The sequence below is a fragment of the Vidua chalybeata genome, chromosome 2 (assembly GCF_026979565.1).
Source record: "Vidua chalybeata isolate OUT-0048 chromosome 2, bVidCha1 merged haplotype, whole genome shotgun sequence".
In the NCBI taxonomy this organism is placed as follows: Eukaryota; Metazoa; Chordata; class Aves; order Passeriformes; family Viduidae; genus Vidua; species Vidua chalybeata.
The window spans coordinates 15,648,538-15,671,001 of record NC_071531.1 but is presented as its reverse complement, the minus strand read 5'-3'; the positions used below and the strand labels follow the sequence as shown (position 1 = coordinate 15,671,001).

General features: G+C 42.1%; 2 protein-coding genes across 3 annotated transcripts in view; one reads left to right on the top strand and one right to left on the bottom strand.

The window, feature by feature from the left end:
* Positions 1-15,257, top strand: part of PPEF1 (protein phosphatase with EF-hand domain 1) — a 38,262-nt gene extending 23,005 nt beyond the window's left edge. The window contains exons 8-17 of the mRNA XM_053934344.1: positions 3,655-3,821; positions 5,374-5,410; positions 5,882-6,031; positions 8,247-8,447; positions 9,795-9,980; positions 10,604-10,746; positions 11,369-11,475; positions 12,433-12,596; positions 13,436-13,520; positions 13,987-15,257. Of these exons, the coding sequence (XP_053790319.1) occupies positions 3,655-3,821; positions 5,374-5,410; positions 5,882-6,031; positions 8,247-8,447; positions 9,795-9,980; positions 10,604-10,746; positions 11,369-11,475; positions 12,433-12,596; positions 13,436-13,520; positions 13,987-14,177 (1,431 nt within the window). The 3' untranslated portion in view covers positions 14,178-15,257. The remainder of the gene's footprint in view (positions 1-3,654; positions 3,822-5,373; positions 5,411-5,881; positions 6,032-8,246; positions 8,448-9,794; positions 9,981-10,603; positions 10,747-11,368; positions 11,476-12,432; positions 12,597-13,435; positions 13,521-13,986) is intronic.
* A 753-nt stretch (positions 15,258-16,010) lies between these two features.
* The window catches only part of PHKA2 (phosphorylase kinase regulatory subunit alpha 2), a 46,290-nt gene continuing 39,836 nt past the window's right edge, over positions 16,011-22,464 (bottom strand). For both annotated transcript variants that reach the window (XM_053934345.1, XM_053934346.1), the window contains 2 exons: positions 20,921-21,121; positions 16,011-20,394 (listed from right to left, as the gene is read on the bottom strand). In XM_053934345.1, coding sequence (XP_053790320.1) covers positions 20,221-20,394; positions 20,921-21,121 — 375 coding nt within the window. In that variant the 3' untranslated portion in view covers positions 16,011-20,220. The remainder of the gene's footprint in view (positions 20,395-20,920; positions 21,122-22,464) is intronic.

Here is a 22,464-nt window from a genome sequence, read left to right as displayed (position 1 = left end):
AGCCAAAACATAAGAGGACTCCTTGCAAAGTCTCCAAAGTTCTGCCACTGTTTTAAATTCCATATTGACTGAAGTCTGCTAAAATCAGGAGCTAACTGAGTTCCTGATGTAACACTACACCATGGATAATTTTAACATTCAAGAAAAAATGCAGAAGCTTTCATTTAGGCCTTCCACTGATACCTGCAGGTTTTTTGGTTTGCTTTTGCGTTGGCTTGGGGGTTTTGTTGTTTGGTTGGGTTTTTTTAGTTTGGTTTGGTTTTTTGGGTTTGTCGGGTTTTTTGTTGTTGTTGGGGTTTTTTTGGGAGGGGAGTGTTTTTGTTTTTATCAGGAAACAAGAAAGAGTGGTGTTTAAAAGCTTTTTAAGCCTTGGAAGCAATCACATGGTCTGCAAAAAATAAAAGTGCTTTGGGCACCCTTCACATATCCTTTTTTATCATGCTAAAAAAGCATAGCTCTGTTTTACTGATGTGTAGAACAAATTAATCTCCAGGCTAGCTTTTCCACAATTGTATGTTTAACTGAAGATGCAGGAAATGTTGTGTATTTAGTTTCACATTTATCTTCAGGATGAATCACCACCTTTGATTGAGCAGGTACTCTCTTTGATTTGAGCTTTCCGGGGCAGGGGGGAAGGGTTTGTGTCAGATCCTTACACATTCATCTGCACTGAATGGAGACTGGAGTGAGCTAAACCAGGTGTTTAAATGGTGTCGTTCTCCCCCTGATTCCAGCTTTGTTACACTTCATCTGAGACTTGTTCAATGTAAATGTGGTTGTTTTGCCCAAGCGCACACCCGAAGTCTGTTGAAGTATAGTTAAAATATAATCAGACCTTTTTACAGAGTCCTGCTTTTCTTACTAATCAACCATCTTTAGCTGGTTCTTGGCTTGCAGTCTTTTAGTTGTTTAGCTCTCTTTTTAAAATTGGAATAAGTACGACACATATTGGTTTCACACACAGAACCTGGAATGGGAAATATAAGTATTTTGGAGATAAATGCTCAGATTTAATTATATTTACAACTGCAATCAGCCTGCATTTTATTTTTTTGGAGTAAACAGATGCCAATTCTTTCCCCCCCACTAATGGATGTTATAAAGAGAAAAAAACAAGCAACTCTCATCCTGACTTCAGTAAATTCAGAGCCAAAACTCCCACTGACTTCAGACTAGAGATAACACCCAGTTGTTCTCTGTTAAATTTCTAGGGAAGTCCCTTCCATCAAATCAAATAAAATGGGCAAATGTTTTGTCATTTCAAAGTAGTTGAGAATATAGAGAGCATATGATAGAGCTGATTAGTTATTTAGAAGCAAATTAAATCACACTATTTTCTGTCCCCTCTGAGCAGTTTACTCAGATGAGCAGTGAACCCAGTTGGCTTCTGGGATCCATTTTTTTCCCTCCTTCCTAAACTCTGTTTCAGTTGGAAGGGATTTCATCCTCCAGGTTGGTTCAAACTACCTTGAACAAGAGGGTGCAATCCTAAACTATGCCATGGGAGTGATCTTGCTCTGCACAGGGCTGTGCAGAGCTGAAATTGATTCTGGAGGCCTACATGCAGACCAGGCTTGTCACTTCCACAGACCACCCGCAGCAAACACACAGAGCTGGCAATCTATAGCATATTGATACAATGCTGCAGATGGTGTATAATCCTTACACCTGGTTTGGCTGAATCTAAGACACTTACTTTTTTTTCCTCAATAACCAGTTTGTAAGGTTCATTCAGACCCTGCATTAATCTTCATTAAATTACAGCATTTCCTGATATTCCATGAAACACTTGAATTTTTAATTATGTATTGCTCAGTTAGGCTGTTAAAGGGATGCTATAGATAGAAATGGCCTGAAGCAGTAGAAAATGCCAACAACAAACAGAAGTTAATTAATCACTAACCCAGGAGATACAGTAATGATGCCTAGCAGCAAGTTGCTAGTCATTAGAGGGCCTTGTTTGCCTCTCTGACATGTCAGAGGCTGCAACAGCCTTTACTTTAGTTTTGCTCTCATTGTTGGTTGAAACCGCAGAAAAGGAAAATGCATGAGTGTGGAACAAAACTAAAACTGAAGTTGGAAGTCCAAATCAAACTTGTTTAAAACTCAAATTGTGTGTAAGAGTGATAGTGTCTGGAGGGTGCTCCAGTAAATGTGTCTTTCCATGAGAACTGCAGTTAGAGTGGTTGTGTGTATACTCACAGTCTGCTGGTGGATTTGCATGCCTATTGGCTTTAAGGCAAAGCCTTTATTTATTGTTTATCTATCTTTCCAGAAACTGCTGCTGAGTTTCTGCTGTCTGTTCCACTCCTGAAATCCATCCTCTCCTTTTTAAAATCACTTCAACCCACTGCATTAGAAGAGCCTCATACATTGCCATGCCCGTGAGCACAGAGCAAGCAAAGGCGCTTTCCAAGTTAACTTGGAAAGGGCTCAGGACAGGCTATAGCAAAATCCAAGGATTTTGCAATCTAACATGAAAGCACAGAACACTGATTGGGACAAAAAGAGATATTCTCATAAGGATTTAAATTACACATTATATCAGTCCCTGGCCACATTACACATCCTGCAATAAACCCACTAAGGCAGAATACCAGTAATGCCATAGGAACACAAGAAAAGCTTGACACTGATACTGTAGATATATTCAAGAAGTGGGATGTCCTGCAATACTGTCAGAACTTTTAAGAGTGGCTTCCACAGTTATAACGTAATTTTATAGATATTCTATTGATATTTCTTGTACATATCAGTTGAGAAAACAGGTTTCCCTTTTCTGGCAAGTCAAAGTTGAAATACTATTTCTGATACTCATGACTGGAAATTATGAAGCTACATATAGGAGGTGCTATATTTTCCGTAAGCAGGTGGCACCCATTCATGTGCTGGTAATTAATCTAATAAAACATACCATCAGTTCAAAATACTTGTCTTTACTAAGTCACCATTTATAATAAAGCATTCCTCTGTATCTTCAGAAAAAAAAAAAAAAAAAAAAAGGTAAGAAATACCTGTATATACAGCCTCTCAGATTTGTGAGCTTTCAAGTATATCTTGACTCTCATGAGTGAAATTCAGGTAGTGCTTTCAGGATTAAAGCAAGTGAAATCAAACTCTTCAAGTCTTAAATTCTGTCTTAAGATTTTATAGCATCTGGACTATAGTCCTTCTCAGGAGTTTTGGAAGCATACACTGCAAACAATGTAAATATATGAAATCCATTCAAACTTACATCAGAAGATAATTTTTCATGCATTTCTTATCTTCCATTCAAACTGAATGACTCCCTTCTGTTTACAAGAGCATAATTTCCTGGGAACAGTTGCATTAACAAAAACTTATATTTTACTACAAGACTGATGTTCCTTTTGGTCCCTTTCAATTTAATTTAATAGGTAGAGGAAAGGATTAGAGATGGCATTGTAAGAACAGCCAGAGAGGTCCTTTCTTCTCTAATGGCTCAGGTTGTCTGATATGAAGGCTTTTATTCTAAACAGTGGAAATAAAGAAATGCTGCATTTTAGATCTCTGTATTATGCAGGATTTTTTTCAGAATTTCTAGCAATGGGATCTCATTTAAATGCTATTTCCTTTATTACAGTAGCATAGCAGCCTCTCTAAATGCCCCCCCTTTTTTTTTTCTTTCTGCAGAATGGTCTGCCTTCACAACAAAACTGCTATGTCTTTAATGGTGATTTTGTCGACAGAGGGAAAAATTCTATGGAAATACTTATAATCCTATTTGCATTTCTTCTTATCTATCCCAATGATTTACACTTGAATAGAGGAAACCATGAAGACTACATCATGAACCTGAGGTAGATTTTGGGAGTGGGGCAGGTAATATCTGGCCTATCACTAGAAATTTTTGAGCTTTTGAATGCTACTTTAGCCACTGTGACACCCTAAAACAGAAATAATATTTTATTAAGTAGTCAGGTAGAGCTTTGCCTTTTCAGCATGTGTGTGGGGAAGGAACATCCTCACTACACACAGACATTTGAATGGCAATCATGTCTTGTCTTTGATCTAATCATAATCCATTGAAGTCAGAGGGCTTAGTGCAGCTTCCAGAGTATCAAAATTGGGGAAGAATGGATGGAAGGATTGTATTTTACTTAAAGCACATATTTAGTGAAATTTGATATTTTAGTTAACTTTTAAGTAAGATTTCACTTCTGTAACACAAAGGGCAGGTAAATATCTTACCCTTTGCTCAGAGGAGCTTCATCAGTTGGAGGTGTCAGTGCAGGAAAGCTGACACCCTGTTTTCTAACACAGACATTTGCACTCAGCTGTGCAGTGCAGGCAAGGGAGTGAGCACAGCCAGTGGCTCTGGCTGTAGTCAAAGTGTGACTTGGAGACAAAAAGCATCTCAGAGATGTGAGAATTCCTCAGTCCTACTCCCTACAATTCTAAACTGCCCCAGAAAGCTTTTGGGTGACTGACTAGTGGGTAAGCTGCTGTAGCCCTTGCATCATTTGATGTGTGCACACAGGATGTATTGCTGTTTTAACACAGACCTCTGTGTCAGCACCCGGCTCAGAGGCCCATAGGCAAGTCCTACTAATGATCCACGAAAGAGAATCAGTTTCATGTGATAATTACTTTTTCAGCACTTAATTGAAAACACCCTAAAAAACAACAAACATGAACCAAGATCAGTTACTTAACCTCCAAGGTAGAACAATTCCTCTCCAGAATAGCAGAAAATATTAACTAAGTCTGTGATGGTATGGAGTGCACGGAGGTATTCCTGTCTATCACGCTTTGTTTTGATTAGCAGTGCTGCACATTGGTAAATTTGAAAGCTGAGTGTTGTGAAAATGCCCCTTGATGAAGATATCTCAGAGTTAAAAGAATTAGGTACTAAAATCCTTGTCCCTTGTGGAGGAAAAGACATGACAGTTGGATGAAGATCTGAGCAATCTGATCTAGTGGAAGGTGTCCCTGCCCATGGCAGGGGGTTGGAATGAGATGATCTTTAAGGCCCCTTCCAACCTAAACCATTCTATGATATGATTCTATCATTATATTGTAGTTAAGACAAAAACTCTCTGAACATTTTGTGGGAATTTTTGCCCATCATCAGGTTCCTTTGGAATTTCTTTCTGATATCTAAGAGGTAGAGCTGGCAAAAGGCCTCTTAATAACTATTAGGCTGGATTCTGTTCCCATCCTCTGTTATGCACAAGAAACGAGTTTAACTCAAATCTCAAGACAGAGTGGAGGAAAGCACATTTCAGCTGAGGTGAGATGGAATGGCAGGTGAAAAAGGGGGCTAGAAAACTCCAGGAAAACACCATAGCACAGGAAACCATGCAGAAGGTGCATACTGAAAACCAGTTCATGATGCCATCCTGTTTTCAGATATGGATTCACAAAAGAAGTTTCAAAGAAGTACAAGGTAAGAGTCCTCCTCCTTACCCTGTATTTTTTTTTTTTTTGGTAGAATTGCACATGTAAAATGAAACCTGTGTAAACAAGAAAAGTTCAAACCAGTTTATTTAGGTGTAGCAGAGCATTACTTTAGTGATGTAGGTGAAATTATTTTGACCTATCAGTGGAATAACTGACAAAACAATTTTAAGTGCTAGTTTCTTATGCCCAGAGATCTATGGGATGAAATAAGTAACATCCATAAGAACAATCAAGAACACAAAAAGAGGTAAACATGAAAGAAAAAAGCGAAACGCTACATAGACAATTAAATGACCCTAAAGTAAATGTTGGAACACGTTTGTCAGGGTTGCAGTTCAGGATATCACCTGAATAAAACTGTTCATATAAATTGTAGCAGACACTTCAGCAAAATCTTGAACCTAGAAGCAACAGAATTTGCCAGAAATAGGATCTAATGTAAGAGTATATTTTACAGGACCATTGGAAACAGATTTTGTGTCTTCTGCGAGATGTTTTCAGCTGGCTTCCCCTTGCCACTATAATTGATAGCAAAGTTCTTATCCTGCATGGGGGGATTTCAGACACCACAGATTTGGATTTCCTGAATGCGCTTGAGAGAAATAAGGTAAGAGATCATATTCATGTGAGGGTAATTTTGTTTTCTTTTAGAAATGTTGTGCTATGAATGCTAGTATCAGGTCATTTGCATTAGGAAAGGAAATGGCAGCAGTATAAGGCATGTAAGAAAAATAATAGTCCAATTTTTCTTCAAAATCAGGGCTTAGGAAGCAAGGTTGCAGTAGGTGTTGAGAGCCAGTTGTCTGGCTCTCCACATAACACGGGTCTTTTGACCGTAAAATAGCTAAAGCCACTTTAGATGACTCCTCCTGCAGTGATGACACATTAGCCAAAATGTATGAAAAGGACTTGATTCCTGAGCATTTCCTTTAAACACTTTAGAAATCAATTTAGCCACATATTTCCAGCACTGCCTTTTTTCCTGGGGTTGTGCTTCTGCCATCTGTTGTGTGGGGGAAGTTCTCCACCTGTGAGGCGCTCCCTTGGCAGCAGCTGAGTGTTGTACATGTGGGAGAGCCTTTCCAGAAGGATCAAAATTCAAGAACTGGCCTTGATAAAACATTATCTACTGCTTTTCAGGGATTTAGAAGACAAAAATGTTCATGTTTTTTTCTGAAATGATGAGCAAACACTGACCTTTCAAATCAGCTAAAAATAGTGGGGGATTTGGTCTCAATATGAACAACTGAATCAAGATGTCTGCTTGTGATCAGGGTGCTGAGACTCCTTATAGACAGTGGAGATCCAGGAGATTTGGTGGATATCATTACTTAGGCACACGTCTGCAGTGCTGTGCAAGGAAGTGCCCCATTGGCTAGGGATGTCCCCTCTGGCCTTAGCCTGCCTCCGAAGGAAGTCTTCTCTGTAGGTCCCCTCCACCAGTCCCCTTTAGGCCAGATTTGTGTCTGCCCCCCTCACACAAATTCACAGCCATAGTGGAGCAGCTCAGATGGCATAGGAGACCAATGTTTGAGCAACTTAGTGTACCCTGTCATCAATGTCTGTGGAATCTAGTGCTATTTTTGTCATCCTCATATTTTCTAAAGCAGAAATAAATGCTTTGCAGCACAGTGAGTTGTGTCTCTTTTTTAAAGATGTGAAAAAGGGCATGAGTACTTCTGATCATTGGCATCTAGGCTCCGTTGGCTGCACCACTGTGCACTAAAACTGGGTGCCTAACTACAGATAGAGGCGTCCTAACCGTGAGCTGAGTTCTGCCCATGCTTTCACCAGGGCTCAGCTCTGCATGTTTCTGTGAAATGTTGTATCTGTGAAATGCAGAATTAACAGGTCAAAGTAGCTGCCACAGGAGAGCATTGCTAATGAGACATGTGTGGGCCACAACCCAGGGCCGTGTCACTCAAGGCCAAGTGATATACTTTAATTGCTGCAGCTGGCAGTGGACAGGTTTCAATACAGGTCAGTGCACTGGCATATAACCCTGTGTTGTGCATTTGTTTTGAATTAGTCCTTTCCTTTGTTAAAGAGTAAAATCTGGGGGTCTGCCAACTGTGTATATTTTATTGGTGAGTGGGTTTTTTTTGGTTTGGGATTTTGTGTTTTGCTTTGGATTTTTTGGGTTGGTTGGTTGGTTTGGTTTTGGGGTTTATTTTGGCTTTGTTCTAGAAATAAGCTAGTATGAGAGAATTTCAAATGAGAAGACATTCCCTGGAGAAGAATCCATGTTAATGGTCATTCGTGGAACCATAGTGCACCACTCCAGAATAGCAAATGCCCATGCATGTTTGAGGAGTTTGATTTAAAAGTATAAGGCCTGATATAATATTCCATCAGTTTCACTACTGTCTTCCTGATACTCCATTTAATTTAGCCAAATTAATCTAACAGCATGGTTCTGTGTCAAAGCAGAAGTGGAGTTTCACCTTCTGTACAATTTGAATGTTTATTTTGTTCCCAGGGAAACTGGGCACTGAAGTGTCTTCCCTGAGCCCAGGCCCCACTTGCTGTATAGTGAGACCTTCAGATTTACTGTGTTTGGAATGAGTGTGTGTGTCTGGATAAGAATATGAAAGCAGCTCTGAAGAGCCTGATTACTGATAGGTATAAAGCAAAATTTCTGCAAGCGCCAAATACCCGCAGCTTCTCCCAAACCTGTGAAATCAGGATATTATGAGAGTTAACATTAGTTGAACTCTCAAGGAGTTCTCCTGAGTACAGGAAACATGAGCGGATGTGCCTTTCAGCCAACATCTCTGTATCAACTTCTGTTGTTGTGATAGTAACTTTTTTTTTATTTTAAGTTGAAATCTTTGATGCGGCCACCAAAGTCAGTGAGAAACAGACAGGACCAAATGAAGAAGAGAATTCCCACGACCAAACCCAGTAAACACGTTGCCAACCAACATGTTGCAGGGAAGACACAACACATCTCTTCATCAGGCTCCACTGAGCCTTCAGGTTCAAATTTGCCTCCAGACCCCGCCCAGAAGGAATGGAAACAAGTAGGTGAAACCAAAGACACACTGATACCAAACCCCTCCCGCACAAACTCAGCCGGTGTTCTGTTCTGGCAGTGCGTTCATGAGTCTGAGTGAACTGTCTCTTAATAGGAAAACAGTCAGTCTAAGGAGTATATTAGATACCGATTAGCTTTTTTGGATGCTTTTTGTAGAGCTGATAATAAAAGCTTGGAGTTTTGTACCTTACAAGTAAAATTCACCCAGTATTTTTTTTTTTTTTCATAGCCGTTAGGAGGAGGAAACTGCTCAGTAGGAAATGGGTTTGCTTGCCCTCCTGTGGTTGGATCTGTTGATACATAAATGGTTGTTGGTTTAAACAGGTCAGACAGCAATTGCTGGTGAGATAAAGCACCTTTTTTTGGCTGTGCTTTTGGCAACTGAATGCTGATATAGCCCAAAAAAAGCCACCCAGCTCCTGAGACATACAGGCAGATTACTCAGAAGTGGGAAGTTTTTGTCCTCTGGCTGTTAATTTAATCTTGAATATCAGAGCAAATATAGAGCTTTTGTTATACTGTAATTTAATAAATTGTGACAATTTGAAAAGCTTAGTTTCTCTGAAAATCTGATTTCCCAAGATACCTATCTGACCTAAAAACTAACATAATGAGCACAAGCAAGGTTCCCCTTTCCCCCCCCAAATCTGACACTCCCCCAGCTAATCATTCATCCACTAAGAGATGCACACAAACATGAAGTGGAATGTGTTAATGCAAACCTTGTCCAGAAAAGTTTAAACAAACACATTTTGAATAATGTTTGCTACTGACTAGAATTAAACCATGATAATTCATCTTCATGTCTGAACCCTACTAAAATGCTAATATGTAAAATGTCCGTTTGAAATGTGAGCTAACTGAAGACATTAAAGCCAAAGGCAACTCTTGTCATGTTTAGCGTAGGTACTCCCAAGCTTAACTAAAACCACGGACCAATGTGGTTGTCCAGTCTGTGCTGGGAAATAGAAATTGCCTCTCCTACCAACCTGTGAAGAAAGCAGCCTTTTTTCTCATTGAATTAGCCCGGGTAACCTTTCTGGTGCACCTGCCCAAGTCTGAAAACCTCAGCTGTGAAAGGAGGTACATTGCTGAAATGATATTTCTTCTGAAACAAAAAAGTTCATCCAAAATCTAGATAATATTTCTTAAAAAGTAGAACAAAAGTCTCAGCCCAAAAGGATATGGTCCTGAAAAGAAGGAAAACCCCCAAGACCTATGTGTTTTCTCCCTGTACTGTGGGGCTTTTGCTGTGGCCACTACTTTAGACAGCCATAGCCTGTCAGTCTTCCCCTGCTATCAGTCCTCACTTGCTTGAGTTTGCTATTTATAGATCCTTGACATTCTGTGGAGTGATCCAAGAAGCCAAAATGGCTGTACACCAAACAAGTGTCGAGGAGGAGGTTGTTACTTTGGTCCCGATGTTACTGCCAAGCTGTTTGAGAGATATAATCTGAAGATGCTCATCAGGTCTCATGAATTTAAGCCAGAAGGTTATGAGATCAGTCATGATGGGAAGGTAAGATGCTTCCATGTAAAGTAGAATTCTCCTGTGAATTTCACAGGAACATCCACAGTAGGTTTGTCTGCAAAATTTATTTTAAAAAAAGAGAGTCACTTTGTTAAAGTGGGTTTGGGGGAACTTTGTCCTAGATAGATGTTACAACAAATTACTGAGTTCCAAGTAAAAAAATTCTTTACATCTTTAGGGAGTGGGGACCAATTTATTACTTACATGAAAACAAATGGACATCAACAAAATCCCCAACAAGAGTTGTGTGTAAATACAGTTCAAGACATCCTCTAAGGCTCTAGAAGCCTTTAACTTACTTATTTCTCTTCTGGCCCTGCTTTCTAACATTCTGTATTGGGAGGCCAACAAGAATCCTGAAAATCAGGTCTCTCTTTGAAAGAGGTTTCTCTTAAACAGCTTGTTATATCTCACTGCTCTCTGAAGTCTGACAGGTCAAAAATAAAGGCCCAGAGCTCTGACTCAAAAGGCGAGAGCAATTTGGTGAATGACAGGGTTTTAAATGTAGACACATGATTTTGTAACCTGGAATTTTTTCTCAAATCAGTTTCAGAAATAAGTGTCAGGAAGAGCTATTCTGGCCAATCCAGTTTCTTTGTTTCCTGTGTCAGGTTATCACCATATTCTCTGCCTCTAACTATTATGAAGAGGGCAGTAACCGGGGCGCTTACATCAAGCTGAACCCCGAGCTGACCCCTCGGTTTGTGCAGTACCAGGTCAGCAAGTTCACGCGCAGGCAGAATCTCCGGGAGAGGTAAAGCTGTGTGTTGCATGCAGTGAGCATGGAGTCACCTCACACTGAGTGTACCTGCCACAAATCTAGAGCTTGACTGAATAACTGAATAGGCATCCATTTTCCTTGATTCTTACTGGTTTTCTGTTTTACAATTTAAAAATTAATACAGTAGACAAAAGATGTTCTGGGTGCTTAACTTGGTTTCCTGAGAAACACCCAATGAGAACAGACAATTGTCATGGACTCATAAATGGCCTGCACCTGTTTGCTTTAAGGCTGCAGTGTTAATCTGGACAAATCCTGTTATGAATTGAGTCTCAAAAGTTTATCATGACAGCTTTGCCATGCCTAGTAGTGTGGTCAGATTACTAAAGGAAAGCAGCTTAGAATTACCTGCATAAACTCAATTATCTCATAAACTCAGTTTATTCTTGTGGAGCATTGTTGGTTTTGTTTGCTTTGGGGTTTCCCTCCACTGGATGTTGTTCTAGTGAGTTTTGGGTCATCCTACTTAAAACATACTAGACCCTAAACATACTACATGTTAAAGGATATAAGAATTTTATTATGAGGGTTGAAAAGCATAACCTGCTAGAGGAATTTAATCCTTTAATAATCTGCTGATTTTTTTTCCTCCTAGGGTAGGTACAATTGAATCATCTGCCTTAAAGTCCTTACGAGAGAAGATTTATGCACACAGGTCTGAACTCATCAGTGCTTTTGCACAGTACGACATCAATGGCACAGGTACTACTTCCTCTCTGTCCGGTTGCTACCATGGAGAAAACAGCTTCCATGTGTGTGGGAGGCAGAGGGGACAAACTCCATGGAGAGGAGTCCTGCCTGCCTGCCAGTGTCAGGCTGAGGGCAGCAGAGGCTGGTTGACCTTGTTTTTCATGACCACAGAGGAGGATAGGCATTGGGAAGGGCTTAGCCCAAACAGCTTGAAGCTTGAAGTAGGAAAAAGAAAACTGAAAGACATGGGCAAATAAAGAAATGGTATTTGCTGTTGGGTAGAGAGTTTGGGAAGGCAAATCCAGTTCCAGAAGCTCAAAGGTCACCACCACCTTAATGCAGGACTGTCTTCAGAATGTGTCAGACAGGGAAGTGGGGTCTCAGGTGGGGAGTGTGGAATTGGTCTCCTTCTGAGTCTGGGAGGTATCTGGGGAAAGTTGCCTGCCTATGCCTCCAGCAGACACACAGTCTGCCTATGCCTCTAGCAGACACACACTCACCCCTCAGCTGAAGAAAAATCAGTGCTAAGTTAATAAATGGACCTTTTATGTAGAAGCAAGTTTATTTCTGCCACAAATACAACTTTTCCTTGTGATGGCTTTTCACTTGACTGTGTCCTTACAAGGGCACTCAATAATACGATATTCTTTCTTTGGCCACTGAACTGTTTCACATATTTCTGTGTTGAGTTTTCAGCCACATGTCATTCTAATTGCAGCCCAGCTGAAACCTGAAGTACTCTTCATGGCATAATGTGGCTTTCTCAAATGGTAAACATCATAACAGCATCACAACTTTGTGGCTGGAAGGGACCTGTGGGAATGCCTAGTCCAACCCCACCGCTCCTTTGTTATGAGGGCTTTTATCCCAGGGTTCAGAGAAAATCCTTGTGTTTTGTAACCCTTTGTGCTGGTGACTGATGTGTGCTGTGTCCTGTACTTTTAACTATGACCTGACCTCTTCTGGCAGGCAGGATTTCTGTCAATGACTGGGTTGCAGCAATGGAGTCTGTCCTACAGCTGGAACTGCCCTGGAGGATGCTGCGGTCTCAGTTAGCACAGATGAACCCAGATGGAGAAGTTGACTTCATGTCATGTTTTTATGATTTGAAAATGGGTCAACCTATAAAAGAGGTAAAAAGGAAAACACTTCCTTGCAGTTCTTGGAGAACAACTTTTGGTGCAATTTGAAGCACAAGACAGTGGTTTGGCCCAACAAGTAGACATCTACAGCTGAACTAGTTGCTGAGCTTCCTTTTATAGTCACTGGAGGAAAATGAGCACTTCTAGGGTACGAATCATCATTCCCTGCTAAGGTAGATGCTTAAAATAGGTTGGATGAATCACATGCTAGAACTGCTTCTTACTTTCTCTTGGCTCTTGAGGGCGTTTAGATAACGGAGCTGAGGAGATGTGACAAATCCTGCCCAGAGCACTCAACCCCTACTCTTTGAAATGAGCATTTCAAACAAGCTCCAGAGGCAGTTCAGGCCCCTGTGGGAGGAAGTCACATTTATAGATGGACTTTTAGATGTTTATAATGGTATCTGAGGTCACTTCTACAGAGCCCAGTTGTTACCAAATGGCTGCACAGTGCTTTGGAACAGAGGTATCACCACAATTTTCCTAAACAGCAGGACCCATTCACATCTGTATAGTGAGTGCTTTGAGTGCATGGTCTACACCATCTTCCCTAGATTATCCAAGATTATTTCCACAAATAATTACTGAAGGTAGGAGGTGTGAAGGGCTCCTTCCCCCCTTGCCCTGCCATCTGAAAGTGATGGGTTTTATCTGATTATTCCTCAGGGCAAGACACAGAAGTGTCATTCCAGAGAACTCAAGCATAAAGATTTGTTTTTTCACATTTGACAGCTAAACTGGGAAATGGAAATTGGAGAATAGATATTCTGTTGGTTAAATTAACTCAAACCAAGGTCTGAATAGCTTCTTGTATGTGATTTCAAAACCAGGCTCAGCCAGCTTTGGCAGAAACACTGTGCAGATACAGAAAGGATCTGGAGATCATCTTTAACATAATTGACAAAGATCACTCAGGTAAGTCCAGGTAACTTCACTGTGTCAGCTCTAGGGAGCCTATACCAGTTATCTTTTCCCCACTGTGTTTCCTCCTTAAGGCTTCTAAATATAGAGGAACCACAGGTGATATAATTTCTCCAGTTTAGTGGAAACTATTTTAAGCAGTCAGGCTGCAATCATATAAGGACAGTGCACAGAGCCTAACAAGAAAAGATTCTCATATACCCCAGCTCCAGTATTGGCTTTGCTCTTTTAGGGGCTTTTTCTCTCTTCCACTCTAGTCTTCCCCTTTACTGCTCTCTCAATTCCACTGTCAAAAGCATTCAATCATTACCTAAAGTAAAAATGTGCTTCAATAATGAAAGCACTAACTCCGGCACAGTAGGCAGGTAACTTTCTTGCAGTGAAGGAGGGTGCATGTGTGTGTTTATGCAGGAAGGGGAAACAACACTGCCAAAAGCAACCTATTGTCTGTCTCCTTTAGGTTTGATTTCTCTTGAGGAATTCAGCCAGACATGGAGACTGTTCACTTCTCATCTGGGCATTGATATACAGGATGACTCCATTGACAAGTTAGTTCTCAGCATAGACTACAACAAAGATGGCCACATTGACTTCAACGAATTTTTAGAGGCCTTTCACGTTGTTCACAGACTTGAGAAAAAGGCAACCTAATGAAAAGGCAGAACTTGTTGTGGGTTGTCTTGGAAGCTCAGCTTGCTGTCGTTAGTCATAAAAGGGCTGCTTGATAGGGTCACAGTGCAAGCCTTTATTTAGCCCTTCCTAGATGATCTGTACCTGCTAATAATGGGATAGAGGAGATGAAAACCCACACTTAGAGTATTACTGTGTCACTGCCACACACTGGCAGGACCTTACAATTCATCCCCTCCTCTTGGTGGCATCTCCCCCATCAATCTAATCCCTGAACATTGCCAAGGTCATGCCTACAGCTGTGTAGGAAGAGAGACTTTGGTACATGTCTGTCAGCAGTCCTTAGTGACAGCTGAGTGCATTGATAACCACAAGGAACATATCAGATCCCCCCTGGTGATGGAACAGGCACAAGAGGCTGGCTGTGGGGTGTTCATTGCAGGAGAGGAAAACAGGGAGGAAGCATCTGGTTAAAATGGATAGTCCTGCATTTAATCTTGCTCTTTGCATGATGCAGAGGAATTAAATTATTCCAGGTCAATCTCTTATCCTTCTAATAGTTTACAGGTACAACTTAGAGGATCTTGGTTGAAAGATGTTTACACTTGCACTAGATTTCCTCTTGCCTCTGGTTACTTTTCCCCATATTTGTTGAGATATGGAGCTATGAAACAATCATAACTATTTCTGAGATGGAGCCAGGCTCTTCACAATGGTGCTGAGCAATAGGACAAGAGGCAATGGGCAGAAACTGATGCACAGGAAGTTCCACCTGAACATGAGCAAGAGCTTCTTTCCTGTGCAGTGACTGAGCACTGGAACAGAATGCCCAGAGTGGGCGTGGGGTCTCCCTCACTGGAGATATTCAAGAACCATCTGGATGTAGTCCTGTGCTATATTGTTATATGTTATGGGATGACCCTGTCTGAGCAGGGAGGTTGGACCAGATGATTCATTGTGGTCTCTTCCAACATGACCCATTCTGGGATTTGGTGATTCCGAGATAACTCAATGACCTTAATGAAGGCTAAATCCACAGCATGTGAATGCAACACGTGACAGATCACAGAATAAAGCTTTAGCTTTCTGAGCAATGCCTAAGGGGGATGTCTCTTTGCCTGTGTTTTGCACCCTGCCTCAATCACCACAGAACACTCTTCCTGAAGATGAACTGGGTTTCTTAAAAACAGAAATGAGTAAGAACACAAGAGTAAACATATTTTGATACTACAAAATCTAATAGTTAAATATAAATTCTTTACCAAGGAAAGGAAACAGAGAAATTCTGAAATTGAGTTTTTGGAAGGCAGCAAGGTTGAAGACTCTTGCACTCACATTCTTGTCTCCTTTCCCTGACTGGAAGTCAATATTCCCATTCCTGCCAGTACCACCTGTCAATTCCCAAGGGGGAGAAGTCAGGAGATCTGGACATAATGCTCTTGCATCTTACACTCTGAAAGCAACATCAGGTCAGGAGCTTTTTGGTAACTGTATTACCTCATTCAGCCTCAGTAAATCAAATGCACATAAAGTGCTTTTTGGGTAGGAAAAAGTTCCAACCTAGTCCCTCTTTAAATTTTAATAGCTAAAGATAAGCTAAGTAAAGCAGCTTGGTTTCATTTAACAGAAGTGCTGAAAGTACAAAAAAAGTATCCTTCCAAGTTTATCATCCCAGAATGTAAGAGCAGCCCAAGCTTAAGGCACTGCTGTCTCTCTTAAATCTTGTTTTCTACTATTAAATACAGAACACTTTTCCAGAAGTATTTTCTAATCTGACAGATGAATGAACAAACATGCACATGCTTATTTCTACTGCCTTGGGGGAGGGGAAAGAAAAATCTTTAACAGTACAAACAAAATTTACAGTGAAACTTTAATGGCATTGGTAATACATAATGTATATTTTTAGCATGCAGTTATTCTGATCTATGCACTGTGATGATCAGTCCCACCGTATTCCAGTGGATTTACAAAAAAGGCTCCACTTACAATGACCAAACATCTCTGTGTGTGGTGGGATCTTGCTTCCCACTGTTGGCTTCCATGTGGTGGGTGTGAAGTGCAAGGTGGAACTGGACACTGCAGCTCTGGAGTCCCCCTTTTGCACCTGCCCCAGTAAAGAGGACAAAGCTAGGCTGTACAATGAGACACAGGAGCTCTGAAGGATGGCTGGCAGCTTCCAGTGTAGATGTCCCCCACAAAGGACACACTCCTGAACCTGGCATGAAGGGGACTGGCCTCGAGAGATCACTTCCTAAGAGGGGATGCCAAGGTACAGTCATAGCACAGCTTCACTCAGCAGGCAGGGAGAGCCTTTTGGGGATGCAGGACTGAGGTATGAGAGGAGCTCAATCATTGAGCCAAAAAAGAAAGCCTGTCCTGTCAGCTGCTGATGGCACAAAGAGCCCTCTGGCCCCTGACAGAAGGGGGGTGGCAGGGGGAATAACTGTGAAACATCTAATGCTGGGAATAAATGCCACATGAGACTGAAACTGTGAGTGGGAAAAAGCCCTGCTGCTTGTACTTAAATCCAAACTGATTCTATAACCCACATCCTCAATCCCTTTTCAGTCATGATTCTATGCAGCAGCTACTTAATATTCTAGATGTGAGTGGTCCTTTAAGCAGCACTTGAATCAGCCTGCAGAGTGCCAAGCTCTCACCCTACAGCTACAGGTGCCACCACTGGTAACCTCTCTCTCCTGCTTTCTGGGCAACTCTGCTCCTGCCTGCTGACCACTCCAAAAAGTGCCCAAGGTTGGACTTGGACTGACTCAAGCTCCCCTTCACTCAAGGCCCTGGCTACTGCCAGAGGGGTGACATATTCCTGCAGTGTCCCATGTCCACATGTGGCAGGCCAGGTGTTTCACTACCCCACAGAAAGTGGCTGCCCTTTTGCAGGGCAGCCAAGGACTGTGTGGCTCACCTGCACCTTCCAGGAACAAGCGGGACTCTTTCCCTGAGAAAGGAGACTACAGTTAGCAGGAGAGAAGCCAGACAAACTTTGTACTCCACCCATTCAGTTTTCACAGTTACCTGTGGGACCAGCAGCGGAGGGAGATCAGTGGCACTTTTGATCTGTCTAGTCTGACAAACCCACGTCCCTGTCACAGCAGAGGGAAGGCAACAGTGTGAGCAGGGGGGACACTGGGCTGGGGAGCTGGGCTGGGGCCAGCATGTGGCATGAGCTCTTAGCTGGACACAGGTCCTTATCCTGCCAGCTCCTCCCCCCAGCCCCATGCCTGTCTCCAGGCACACCCAGCTGCCCCCAGCACTGTGTGGGGGCTCCTGATGCCACAGCTGCAAACTGCTTGGGGGCAGCAGGGCCCATCAGGCTGGCATGAGCAGCTCTCAGGTGAATCTGTTTTAATTCACTAATGCCCTTTTTTTCTGAGGCACAGGACAGGTCTGTTCACCTTTGCCTTCTTTCCATAAATGAGTTTCCAGGGATTGGGAGCTGGCAGTGCCATCCTCTGCTGGCTCCCGAGGGAAGCTGCACAACCATGGAGAGTCTCTGGCAATTAGCTCAGCCCTGCACAAACTGCAAAGTCGTCCTGCATTTTATGTGGGAGCACACCCTGGCCACTGCCAGTGCCAGCTCTGCTTTGCAGCAGCCTCACACACACAGGGGCTCCTCAGCAAAGCAGGGGGTCTGTGTAAAACCTTATTTACATAAATGGGTTTGCACTGCAAGGCACTCTCCAGTTGCAATGGTTCTTTGCTCTGAGCAGTAACACAGCAGCAAGGTGCAGCTGTGCCTGACCCTGCAAGTAACACAAGTTTGCTTTCCACTGGCCTTGTCTTTGAGTACCACTCTTCACCACCAGATAGATACCTAAACTCTTCAAATTACCACATAAACACTTTCCAATTGCCTGCATTCCACGTGGTAATTCATCGTGATCGTCATGAATATACCATAACCTAGGTCATACTGTGAATTTGATAGTAAAGACACCAATGACACTCCCATTTAAAAACAAAGAAGTCTTAAAGGGTGTCCAGGTATGTTAGGCCATACATTTCATTGCTTTAGACTTCAATGCAGCTGCATGGAAAACCAACATCAGCCTTCTTGTTTCTGAAAAGAAATTCACACAGTAGGTAAAAAAAAAAAAAATTAGAAGTCTAAGCAAAAAGTCATCTTGCATCTCTCTCAATCTAGGATTCAAGAAGAAAAGCAAAAATAACTGCTACTACTTTTTGTATGATACTGAGTAGAATAAAAAAACCATCACCATGCTCTTGTTGTGCTTATGCTCTGCACTATCACATCTGCTTAAACTAGACAAAGGATTTTACTTCCTTTCACTGGGAAACAAGCCAAGTGAGCTCTCATAATACACATGAAAAGTTTAAAAAACCCACACCAAACCATAACAAAGGCAAACCCTTACAAAACAGGCACCACGCCAATAAAATAACTTCCACACCCAAGTGCTAATTGTATCTGAGCTGTCACTTTATACTGGCCCCTGCACAGGCCCATGGTTCCCATGGTGGGTAACAGGGCTCCTGGTCCTCTGGACTACCAAACTCCTCTGGTCTCTGAAAAAAACATTAAATCACCTCACACTAAGGCCTCCTACACGTACACTCTCTTGAGTCAGATCCCAGATACTGCTATAGAGCAGTGACTGTGTAGAGGGACAGCAGGCAGGCTGTCAGGCTTATATAGCTCAGAAAGTACTTATTTTTACAGGCCTATCTGCTCTTTTCACCTCTACCTGGCAAGACAGAATTACTCTGATCCTTTCTGCTCACATAGCAGCAGTGCTACTGAGGGAGCCTGTTTGTGGCCATGGGATGCTGAAGTTACTACCACTTTCCTAAGCTGTTAGTCAGATGCTGACATGTGGCTGGTGGCAAAGCCAGCAGCACAGGCACAAGGAAAACCACAGCCAGTGCCTGGGGTAAGACATAGTTTTCCTCTCCAGAGGCTGCCAAACTGTTTTCAGTTTAAATGGCCATGGAGTCATTTCCATGCAGGATGCATCTACTCCCTGCAGCACATCAGAGCCTCCAACTGACAGCATTAACCTGGGAACTGTCTGCAGGAAGACTTCCAGGCAGCCCAACCCCTAATTACATGAGACCAGTATGACTTCAAACTAAAAAGAAGAAAAAGAAAAAATTGAAAAGGAAATAAAAAGAAGAGAAAAGAAAAAAAAACTAAAGAGAAACATCAAAGCCTTCCATAAACTCATGCTACACTGGAAAAGGCACAATTATGCCATTCTTAACTCTGAGGCTGTTTGCAAGGGAAATGATCAGGAGACTTGGAAATGGTGCTCAAGTGGATGAGGTTTATCTTGCTCCATTCAGAGGAAAGGATTACAGGCATAAAACTGTCTGTCACACTGGAGAAGCTGGAGTCTTGAGATTTTGCCTCCAAAGTCTTGGGGATGCAGGGAAGGAAGCTATTCAGATTAAAGACAGATGCGGCTTCCTGACAGAGGCCATCCTCCCAAATTAGTGGATACTGTAAGATGTTTGTCCCTACTGGCATTAGCCCTGCACTGACTAGGTGCAAATGAGTAGAGAATCAGGATAAAAGTGTATTAGAAATATCACCACATCATTTCAAGTAATTCTTACTCCTCTAATTTCAATTTCCCTGGATGTTTCATACTGTGCATTAGTGATTCACAACGATGTACATTTACACACAACAGGAGAAAAATTAATGAATTCCATCACTTCCCTTATTTGTGAGACTCTGTGCCCAAGATGCAGCTCCCTTGTTTTATTATGCCTTTTGATCTCCACAGAGTAATCTGTTTCCCCCTTGGCAGAACTGTATAATTCTTGCTAATTTAATATGAATTACATTTATGCACTTTGGGCAGAATAACCCTCATTATTTGTTATTTCTCACACACTCTTCTAAAACCAGGCCAAATTCCGGCTCCCTGTCCCCAGCAGTAGATGTGCACAGAGCATCTCCAGCAGTGCCAAATGCTGAGTGAGTGCATGGCACACACAGAGGCAGCAACCAAGGTGTTCATGACAGGGAACTGGGGAGGAAGAGCCTCGGAGCCTTTCCTACCATGTGAGGCATCACTTACTGCATTGCACAGCCTGTGCTGGGCAGGAAATCGTGTAAATAAATAATTATGGCTTTTGTTAGGTAAGTCATGGTGCCATAGGCTCCACTGGGAGCACTATCATAAAAAAAGTGGCAAATTCCTGTGGCTGTGTCTTTCTCCAAGATACTACCAGTAGCTCCAAATGATTTCTGTAAAGACACAAGCAAAGAAGTAGAGCAAGTTAGGCATGAATGCTTATACATTGGGAAAAAACCCCACCACATTATGATTTTTTATTTGTGCTGATTACTGAAAGCAATTCTCTTTCCCCTCATGAAAACCTTAATCAGGATTACAATAGGGCCCACATGACTTAGTTGGATCAGTGCAAGTAAATGAAGAACACATAACTTCATGGATTTTTGTCCTTTGGGGGGAATGGGTGGGATTAGTCAAATATTTGTAATAGTAATGCCTTGATAAAGCAGAACTTCACTTCAATCTACCCTTGTACTTCAGAGCTTGTTAGCCACTACAGTTTTATTCCCTTATTAAATCTCCCACGATTCTTACATTAGTTTTCCCAAATATATTTCCAGAAGATACTTAAGTGATTTGGTCTGCCTTTATAAGAGAAAAAGCCAGAACAAAATCAAGTTCATCGCACACGTTAAAAAACGAGCAGGAGATAATTTTGAAAGGAGGAGGCTTCCCCCCACTGCCCTTTGAGCTCACCAGCTCCTGCAGAAACAGGTCATTGGCCATGTGCACGATTCTGTCCACGTGGATGATGCCCCCGATGCTGTTCACCTCGATGTCAGAGAGGAACGTCAGGACGAGAATAGCTTCCACCAGGAGCTGCCTGTACTCGGGCTGGGGGACGTGGTTCAGCACTGACTCCACGTGCACTGCAAACTTGATTTCGCACGGGGTCATCTGGCAAGTTTGAGTGGAAATGGAAAGACAAACTGACAAATCCAAAAGACTAGCTCCTCACATCCTGCAAGCACTGAAACATATGCTCCTCTCCGCACATGGGGGCAGACTGACTGAAGTGAACAAAATGTTTGTGCAGCTTTAGCACTTACAGAAAGTTTTCGTGTTGCTAGACCTGATTCTGCAAACAGTTACACAACGTCCAGAAGCCTGCTCCAGCCCTGCAACCCATCACACACACATCTCACTTACATTCAGTGCTGCTGATGCTTAGCTGGCACATTAACTCTTTGCTTCTCAGGCTGTGGTCTCGCACATTCTGCCTTGTACATATCTTTCTGGCGTTGCAGGTGAGTTGCAAAGCCAAACTTAGTGCTGAGTTTTAAAAACAACTACCTGCTTAGAGGGGTGATTTTTAAATAACCTCTGAGCTTTGCTATGCAGGAATACCACTATTCTGTTTGCAGAGCGGTTTAATTTGCACTGGCATAGCTCTGTGGATGTTATGCTGCCTTAGGAAATTTGTTATTTTATTTTATTCAATTGCTTTAAACAGCAAAATTAGATACTATCCAGATACTATTAGATACTGACAGGCTAAAAATAGAAGTCTCTTTATCTACACAATAGGGATAAATAAAGCTCTCCTTACTGAAAAAAAAAAAGCCACAAACCCCACCACCATTTAAATTTGGCAGAAAATTCCAGCTGCTCTCTTCAGCTGTTACCACAGTTCCTCAGAAAAGAAGGAAGCCAGAGACAAATCTGAGAGAAACATTCAGGAAAAAAGTCTTGGGCATACAAGCACCACTCTTGCAGTGATGGATTTCTATTCACAAGAGTTTGTTTTATAGATGTGAATTCAAAATTTGCCAGTGCACCTGAAGACAGAATCAGCTAAGAAAAAGTGCAAGAAAATATTATGGATTTAAAGAGCCAAAGCTTTGGTTAGAAACAATCCTCCTTAACTGGTATTTACTTCTGACACTGTGAAGCCAAAATACACTGCCTGCTGTTGCAGCATATAAAAAAACAAGTGGCAAGTAATGTGTCCTCTTTATTCCAGCAAGTCTGTGCTGCCTCACCTTCCCCCCAGAAGGCTGCTGTCAGCCACCATCTCTGCAGCCTCCCAGTGGGCACAGGGGGACAGTGAGGGTGTGCAGAAGGCAGGCTCAGCAAAGGGAAAACCTGTCACAAGCCTCCTCCCAGGGCTGCCTGGCAGGAATTCACCTGCACAGATCCAGGGAAGCTGTCAAAGGTGCTGGGGGAAGGTCCAGATGTTCTAAAAGTAAAACCAAGGATCTGTAACAGAGGCCCTGCTGCATCTTACACTGTCAAACCCT